Raw genomic sequence first — 9,909 nt, 5'->3', positions numbered from 1 at the left:
AACAGATATACAAATAAAATATTATTCCACAGTATGACAATTACTTAAATTAATATATATACAATCATATTTGATATACACCAAAATTAACATCAAAATTAGTTATTATTATAAAATATATATAAAAATATAAAATATATATTAAAAATAAATTAAACAATATATATATATATATATATACATAAATATATAATAATTAATTTTAATACATATATTTATACATAAATTAAATCATACATATATTTATACATAAATACATAATAATTAATTTTAATAGCTAATTTAATATACAAATAATATTTTTTATTAAGATAAATATTATTTGATCCTAGTTAACTATTATATATGTAAACTCTAAAATTTAACACAAAAGAGTTACAATGTATGTGTACACAACCATAGTGGGTTCGTCCAACTAAAAAGTATCACAAACAAAATTTTAGGATCAAAACCTTGTAAAATGTAATTATTTACTCTCTTTATTTTAAAATAAGGGTCACTTTTATTTTGTGAGTTTCTTAAAAAATTAATATATTTGAATAAAAATATCTAGATATATTAAATTTTTAATATACTAAAAAGTTAAGAAGATTACATTTATTTTAAAATAAAAAGAGTATATTAAGAGACTGATTCTCATATATAGTTGAGTGTTTGACTTAGGTCAGTTTTAAATTAGGTTAAGTAAATTAATTTGTATTGGTTAAGTGATTAATTTATTTATTTAAGTAAATATTAAAATTTAAATCTTTTTTTATTATATATATAATAATTTATTAATCAATGATAAATATTTAAATAGAAATCTAATACGTGATAGATTAATTTTGAGTTGAGAAATATTGTAACAAACCAAATTAGACTAGGTGAAGCACTTCTCAAAACACTAGTAAAGGAAGAAAAAGTTTCAATACATATACATGGTGGATACAGAGTTAAAATCAAATAATGATACCGATATTAATTCAAATAAAATCATATGATGCATATTTTCTTAATTAAACCACTGAGTCATAATAACATATAATAAATGTCATTTATACAAAATTTCGCCAAAATAAACATCAATTATGTAATTGAAGGATATCTTGTTTATATATTTTTTGAACAAATAAATTTTGTTGATTTTTAAGTGATTCTACTGTAAGAAAATTTTTAAGTGTATCGATATATTGGTATTTCAATCATTTTTAACCATTGATCTTAATTAAAAATATATATAATATATATAATTAAGATCAACGATTAAAAATTATTAAAATATTGATATATTGATAATCTAATATATTTAAGAGTAAATACCCTTTCCGGCCCTTATCCTTTTTGAAAATTGACTAGCCGCACCCTAACATTTAAAAATTGACGAATCGGCTCCTGTCTATTCGCTCCGTTAGGCAAATCGACCCTTCCGTGGCCTCATCGGTTAAAACTCGACGGAAAACGTTGACGTGTAACGGTGAGCATGTGATCTGGCATGTACACGTCACGTTAATGTGTGTTAAGACAATTAGGCCCTTGCCTAATCATCAAAACAGCGTCGTTTGAAGGAAGGAGAGACGCGCGTTTTAGTGACCCTCTCCCCCTTCGTTCCCCTCTTCGAACCCTAATTCAAGTAGCAACCATGAGTGACGCAGAGCTATCCTCAGCCACTCAGACCCGTGGTGGTTGGAGGAAGGGTTGGATCGGTTCGAGTAATGCTAGTGGAGGAAAGAAGTTGAAGTTTCAACACCCTAAATGCAAGTGTGGAAGTTATGCAATCATGCAAGGATCTGCAACTGCCAAGAACCCAGAGAGGATCTTCTTCGGTTGTTGTCACTATCGTGTAAGTGTTCCTCCAGGCTTGGTTATTGTAGTTAGTTTGCATTTGTGGTTGAATGAACGATCTTCATGATAACTGTAATTACAGACAGAACGGCCTCACTGCAACTACTTCATGTGGCTGGATGAGCTGATTTTCTGTCATTTTGCACATGAGGAAGACATTGATGTACATGGAAGAATGTTGATGCTAGAGAACAAGTTTGAGCAGTTGGAGCAGAAACTGGATTTGGCAATTGAAGGAAATTCAAAGAAATGGAATATTGGGTTTAGGTTCAATGTCATGGTAGCCATGTTGATTGTATTAGTAGCAGTGAAATGCATTGTAGTGTAAGACATAAATTGTATGTTGTTGCAGATGTATGGTTAATGTTAATTTATGGAAAGTTTGCTTTTGGTTATGTAGTTACTATGTTCTACATGGATGGATTGTGATTTTCTTGTATCAATGATAATCCAGTTTTGTGTTATTGCCAATGAATCTATGAAATCCTGGACATTGTGATCTATATCAAAAAGTAAAGGAATTTCATTCATAAAAGCTATACACATAAGCATAGCTAAGTCTGCTGATGTATCAACTGGAAACAAAATACTTGGAGTTATTGAGCTAAATGTTTACTCCCTAAACAAAAGGTCACTAGTAGTTTGTTACATACTTTAATTCATAAAACAACAGGTCCCAGCCTGTAATACATTGTGCATCTAAAATAACCAAAAAAAGTCAAAAAGACACCAATCCTATGCTGCTCAACCAAGTGTATGATTTGGTCACTTCAGAACGTGTGGCCTTAAGCAATATCTCCTCTTGGATACAGTAGGATTTCTCAGTCCAGGTGTGGGGATAAACTTGAAGGTGGGTGCAGTTCCTAAACCAGGATCAGCAGTAATATTCTGTTGTTCCGGACCTTGTCTTGTTGTGTTGCTAGTCACATCCATTGTTTGAACTGTTTTGGATTGTGCTCCATGGTTGACATGGTTTGAGTTACTTGGCACTGAAGGTCCAGCATTGGCATCATTTTCCTAATGAAAAACAAAGAAATAGCATATTCATAATTGGAATACTTGGGTAACAATTTGTTATATTGCAATACTTGTTTGACAAATAAAAATACCTCTGGTGGGTGTGGTGCAGACTGTGAAAGTGGGATCTCCACTCTTGGTCCTTGGAGTTGTGTGGGGGTGGTCCTCACCTTGGGAACTTTTTTCTTCTGTTTTTTTGCCTTAGCCTAATAGGGACAATAAAAAAAGAATTGTTTTTCAAGTGGGGGAGTCATTCCATATCAGTTTACTACCCAACCAAAAAACTAAATATAGAAGTTGACAGCAAAAAGGGTTACCACTGGGTCTAGGGGTGTCACAGCTACATTGGTGATTCCACTTGGTTCAACTCCATCCAAATTCTATTCAACACAAAAAAAAAAAATTGCAAGACCCATTTAGATTCAGACAGGCAAAAAAATATAGCACATAAATGTTGATTTGCCAAAAAAATTCAACATGACCTGTTCTGGAGTTACATTTGTAGGATTTGATTGCTGTCCACTTTGTTGTTGCTTTGGCTTCTTTCTCTTTGGTTGCCAATTAGGGTTTGCTGGTGCACCTTTACATGTCCTATGATAGTGCCCCTTCTGTCCACACTTGCTGCATGTCACCTGGAAGGTCTTCCTCACCTTGTGTACTTGTTCTCTCATCTGAGCCTCTGCCACCACATCAACACTCCTCTTCTTAGTTGGTCTTCCAGGGGGTCTCTTAATGTTTGGTGCCTCAGGTTGGAGCCTATTAGTTTCTTCCCAGAACTCCTCAGAATTAACTGGTTTGATTGAATCCCCATAAGTAGCTCTAATGGCATCCATTGTTAGCCACTTATGTACAAAATCCTCTGGCCTTAGTTTCTGTCTCCTCAGTTTTGCTATGGCGGCAACAGCATGTTTACAAGGTAACCCTGATAGTTATGCAGTGAACAGCATGTGATATTGCATTAGATTCCAACTTAAATAAATTATAAACTGAATTACAAGTTTAGTTACCTGTTAATTGCCAAACATTGCAGGCACAAGTTTGTCTCTGCAAGTTGACAGCAACTCTAGTTTGGTGTCTTTGCACTTCAAACAACACTCTAGCATCATCTCCAGCCCATTCTGCAGTCCATTTGTTGCTCTCTGGTATAATATACTCATCCAACCTTAATTGTTGAACTGGAGCCAGCTTCCCAGTGCACCTGCTTAATCTTTGTTTATGCCCTGCCATCTTGCGCATAATGTAGCTCCTAAGCTCTTCACACATACTTAAAATAGGTTTGCCCCTATACTCGACAATTTTTGCGTTCCAAACTTCGCACATGTTGTTCGTGATGTTGTCGGCCTTAGGTCCATGACTAAAATATGCCTTGCTCCATGCACTTGCTTCAAACTTGTTTAGATACTCATAGGCTGCATTGTTCACCTTCTTGATAAGCTCCATTGACCTTCTGAAGTCATTCATTGTTGTGCTCCGAGCAGCCTTCCAGACCAGCCCCTTAGTATGCTTGTCTTTAAAATGCTTAATGAAATTTTTCCATATATGGAGCACGCAATTTCTGTGGTGTGCTTGCGGCATAGCTTCATGCAATGCATTAGCTAGTCCCTTTAAGAAGACACACAGCAAAGGAAACATTTGATAAGAGAAAACCAGCCAATCTAACATAAGGAAACATTTGATAAGAGAAAATTTAATACCTTTTGTTGATCGGACATAAAGTTCCATCCATGCTCACTGACTGGCCCGATATCATCTTGCAATATGTTCAAAAACCATCTCCAAGAGTCAGTGTTTTCCGATTCAACCACAGCAAAGGATATTACAAAAAAGTGGTTGTTCGCGTCCTGTGCAACAGCAGATAGTAGGTGTCCACCAAAGTAGCCTTTTAAGAAACAACCGTCCAACCCAATCAGAGGCCGACAACCATTCTTAAATCCCTTCTTACAAGCATCAAGAGATATGTATAACCTATTAAAAAGTGGACGCCCTTCTGGTTGTGGGATTACATCAACCATTCCTGTTGACCCCGGATTGCTTCTATGAATTTCGTTCAGATAATCATGAAGCTTGCCATACTGTTCTCGCTCTTTACCAACTGTCTCCTCTCTTGCAGCCTTTAAAGCTCGATAAATCATCTTGTAGTTAACGTGGACATTATAGTCCTGTTTCATATGCTCCAATGCCTCTTTTGGTGTCATAAGTGGTTGGGTTAGCAGCCTCTTAACCAGTTTGCTTGTGACCCAAGCTCTTGTTGCCATATTGCTGCTCAAATTTCTTCCACAGTTGTGCTTTCCATACAGTGTCTTAATCTGATAGCAAAGACTCTGGCTGTTATAGGAACACAGCACAAGCCAGGGACAATCCTCCTCAGCACATTTAGCTCTAACTCTCTTCGGCTCATTCTTCAAATATTGCAGCTCCTTACCCTCAAACACAAAAAAGTCTTTCAATGCTTGCTTAAACTGCTCCATAGTAGTGAATTGCTGGCCTATTTGGAACTCAACCTCACCATACTCAGCTTCCTCATTAAAATCAGGATATCTTGGTCTATCCTCATCCTCTTCACTAGAAATGGGAGAGTTAAATGCCTCAGATTCATATTCATATGGCTTGTCAATGTCTGAGTCCACCTCCTCATTACCAGGCTCTGAACTGGGCCTACCACTTGCCTCTGGAATTGGATCCACCCCACCTGGCCCATTACCTGCTTCAGTGTTAGGCCCACTACTTGGTCCATTACCTCCTCCTTCTTGAGACAATATATGTTTTCTGACTCTTCCAACATATCTTTTTGCCTTTTTCTTCTTAGTCCTAGGAGACAATTTCTTGTCATCAATACCACCACGTGGCGCATTACTCTTCTTCTTAGGGGTATGTGGCTTCCCAACATTCCTCTTCTTAGCAGACTTGTGTTCCACACTCTTTCCACCCTTTTTACTCTTCTTGGCCTTACCTTCTTCACTGCTACTGCTACTACTAGATTCAAAATCAGGTGGAGGGGGTTTGTACGGCTCATCTTCAGTGGTCTCATATCCATCGTCAGAAGAGGAAGACTCAACTTCAACAGCTTCATCCACTGTCCTGCCTACAGCAACATAATCTGGCTTGCTAACATTGTGTTCAAAATATATCACAAGCAAATTAGACTCCATATCCTCCATCTTTTTGTCACACATCTGGTTAATCTCCTTATCTCCCTTAAGAAAATGCAATCCAGATTCCAAGTCAGGGGCAGTACCATCATACCAATAAACCTCTTTGTAGCTGCTATACCCTAAACTCATAAACATTTCTACCAAATCCTTAAAGTTAACATAGTCTATATCTAACGGAGGAAATGTTTCCACCTTTCCATCAGAGTAGTGCAACACTTCATCAGAATCCCTTTCGAACCAACCCCCATGGTGAAACACAGGAACAATTTCATATGACATCTGCCAGAAGAAAAATGTGCAACACCTTTGATTAACTAGCTACTATATTCATCCACACCAATCATAACCAACGAAAGTGACTAAGGGTATGAAAAAAAGATTACAAAAACCCAACTTTACAAAGTACAACTTAGTCAGAAACTAGCAAACGAATATTACCACACTAACCTTTGTAGCGCCGTCAAGTCTCTGTCAACAAAGCATTTGCCACTTCCTCGCTGGAACTCTTAGTCAGCTTGTTGAAGGAGGAAAACGTCTCACTCTGCTAGGGTTTGTATGTAATTTTGTGTTTGAAGTGTGGGTGTTTTTCCCACTGAAGCTACATGTAAGGAACGAAGGGGGAGAGGGTCACAAACGCGCGTCTCTCCTTCCTTCAAACGACGCTGTTTTGATGATTAGGCAAGGGCCTAATTGTCTTAACACATTAACGTGACGTGTACATGCCAGATCACATGCTCACCGTTACACGTCAACGTTTTCCGTCGAGTTTTAACCGATGAGGCCACGGAAGGGTCGATTTGCCTAACGGAGCGAATAGACAGGGGCCGATTCGTCAATTTTTAAATGTTAGGGTGCGGCTAGTCAATTTTCAAAAAGGATAGGGGCCGGAAAGGGTATTTACTCTATATTTAAAAGCTTTTCTATACTATATAGTAAACGATTTTGAATTGATATGAAACCTTTTAGAGATACGGTAATATTATATTAGGAGTAATGCTATATATACATGTTTTTTTGGCATACAAATTATATAAGTTAACCATAATCCAATAAAATTTATCTACATAATGCGCGTGTGAAAACTACGTTGTTCTTTTTTGTATTTTGCATTTTTCCTTCTCCTCTCTCATCTTCCTTCTTCTTCTCCTTTTTTTTTTTGTATTTTTCCTCTTTTTTTTGTGTGTTTTATTTTTATTGTTATTTTTTATTATTGTTGTTGTTATATTTTTTTCTTCTTCTCTTTTTATTAATTTTGTAACATTATATATTTTTTTCTTTTTTTCTCTCAAAAAGAATTATGAGAACATGAAATAAGAAGATGATGAAGAAGAAGCAATAGAAGATGAGGAGGAGGAAGAGGAAGAGTTTTGAATTATGCAGAACTTATCAGCACACGTGCACATACATCAAAAATTCTTAAACAATAAACTCAAATATCTTCGTGTTATGCCCAAATATCTTCGTGTTACACCCAAATTTGCTGTAAATACAGAAAAATATTTCCCCTAATACTGCATTTTTTCTTCTTTTTTTCTTTTTTTTAGTTGAATGAATGTAAGTTCATCATCTTCCAAGTAATTTTGTAGCATTATGTGCTTCTTCTTCTTCTTTGTTTGATTTTTTTGTTTTTATTCTTGTTCAAAGAGTAAAACAAGAAGAAACCTGAAAAGGTAAAACATAAAGAAAAAGATGAATAAGAAAAAAAAGAAGAAGATGGTGATGATGATGAAAAAAAAGAAGTAGCAGCAGAAGATGTGGAGGAGGAAGAGAAATAATTTTGAATTATACAGAATTTATCAGTACACATACACTGAAAATTCTTAAATAATACACTCAAATATCTTCGTGTTACACCCAAATATCTTCGTGTTACACCCAAATTTGCTGCAAATACAAGAAAATATTTTCTCTAGTGCAGAACTTTTACATTACATTTAATTCAAACCATCAACAATAAACAACAATTTTCACAAATAAAAACATTATTCACCTACAGAATCATAAACTACTATCGAAAATATTAACTAAAATCGAACCACGCACTTCAGCCACTTTATTGGATTCAAAATAATATCAATTTCGTTCTGATTTAATTAACAATTTGAACTTAAGTTATTCATTATCTTCAACAAAGAAGAAGGAGGAAAAAAAATTCTAATGAAAAAAAAAGAAGAAGATCAGAGGAGGAGGAGGAGAAGGAGAAAAAATTCATTATTTAACTTAAGATGATGTTGGTAACGATGATAACAAAAGAGAAAAATAATGAAAAAGAAAAAAAACAGGCAATAACAACACGAAAAAAGATATGCGTACATAAATATAAATGACTTATATATACTTATATCAAAAAATGACTTGTACGTAGAAAATAATATTTATATTAATTTTAACTTACGAGTTAAAATCAAATCACATTAGTTTTAACTTAACCAAAGTTATCTTCGCTCGTATTTCTCTACAAAAATTAATTTTTATAGATCTAATGATTGAATTATCATTGTCTTTCACATGAAGATTATTTGTGCAAAGTTTTGTAAACATTTAATACCAATAATAAGACTATATTTAATTTCTAAATATATATTAATTTTTATTATATTACAGTAAACTTTGATTTATAATTAAAATAGTATATCTACTAATTATACATTGACATAAAATTTTACAAACATCATATATACAACATATAAACTTCTAATTCAATGACAAACATTATAAAATATATCTATTCTAAAATAAGTTACCAAACATTATAACATTAAGTTTGACTTACATGGAATTTTCTTTATAATTTATATATATTATATATTTTTTGTCGGTATGAATGGAAGCAAAGAGTGAGAGATGAAGGGATTAGTGGTTTTCAGGTGTCCCAAAACAACTCCTTTTATTTTTGTTTGTTTGTATTTTAAATTTTCCTCTATCTATTGAAAATAAAAGGATACATTAATTATTATATATACATACATAGTTTCCTTCTTCATAGTTTCATAGTTCCTCTCTCATCATCACCCCCATATATATAGTTTCTTTCTTGATTTGTTATTATCTCATCATCATAATCATCCGGAGATGGATCCACATCAGCATGAGATGAAGGGAGATGCATCAGAAGAAGAATGTTACAGCAGCAGTGAATCTGGATGGACCATGTACATAGGGTCCCCCATGGATGATGACCATGATGATGATGATGATGATGATGATGATTCCATGGCTTCTGATGCTTCATCTGCTCCAACTCATTATTATCCACTTCAAGAAGCTCAAAAGGAACAACAACAACATGATCTCAATGATGATGATGAGAACAAACATTGCTTAGTCAGCAAAGCAAAGAAGAAACCAGTAGAACAAGAAGAAGAAAAGAAGAAGAAAAGGGAGGAAGAGGAGAATTAAGAAGGCCAAATCTACTAATGCTACCGTAGTTCAGGTGAGAAAAGGGAAATAGATTATGCCTAATTTCACCTTAATTATTATCTTGGTTTAATCTCCTAACTTGTTTTTTTTGTTAATTGTTAATTGTTAATTAGTATTTTTATTACGACAATATATATACTTAGGTACGGTATATATATAAAACTTGTTAGTATATTTTTCTGTTATTAGTTCCAATGTTATTGTAATGTTCAAATTTATTTGAATCATGAAAAAGTTATTAGCTGATGTGCTTGCGAGGATAGGAGTGTATTCTTAATCAACTTCTAATTATATTAACTATTGATTTTCATATATAATGTACAAAAATAACTTTTACATGGACAACCCCCTCTTCCCCAAAGGAAAAGAGAGAGAGAGAGAGAACTTGTATGTGATATTATGTGTGAGAAATTAAAGATGATTAATTAGAAGATCATTAAAATTTATTTTTTTGGTTATTAATTAGTCATCAATATTTAAAAATATGAGATAAAAT

The 9,909-nt window shown here is 33.9% G+C and overlaps 1 protein-coding gene across 1 annotated transcript; it reads left to right on the top strand.

Annotated features, from left to right (window-relative positions):
* Positions 1 to 8,847: 8,847 nt before the first annotated feature.
* LOC130954077 (protein SOB FIVE-LIKE 4-like) lies at positions 8,848 to 9,599 on the top strand. The gene has a single exon (XM_057880812.1). The coding sequence runs from the start codon at positions 9,066 to 9,068 to the stop codon at positions 9,390 to 9,392; it is 327 nt and encodes a 108-aa protein (XP_057736795.1). The 5' UTR covers positions 8,848 to 9,065; the 3' UTR covers positions 9,393 to 9,599.
* The last annotated feature ends 310 nt before the right edge of the window (positions 9,600 to 9,909 follow it).

This window comes from Arachis stenosperma, chromosome 10 (assembly GCF_014773155.1).
Source record: "Arachis stenosperma cultivar V10309 chromosome 10, arast.V10309.gnm1.PFL2, whole genome shotgun sequence".
NCBI classification, from domain to species: Eukaryota; Viridiplantae; Streptophyta; class Magnoliopsida; order Fabales; family Fabaceae; genus Arachis; species Arachis stenosperma.
The sequence above is the reverse complement of the archived record's forward strand: the minus strand, read 5'-3'. Positions and strand labels throughout refer to the sequence as shown.

Excerpts from the sequence above, each read along its gene's own strand:
- LOC130954077 (XM_057880812.1), top strand. The coding sequence starts at position 9,066 with ATGGATCCACATCAGCATGAGATGAAGGGAGATGCATCAGAAGAAGAA.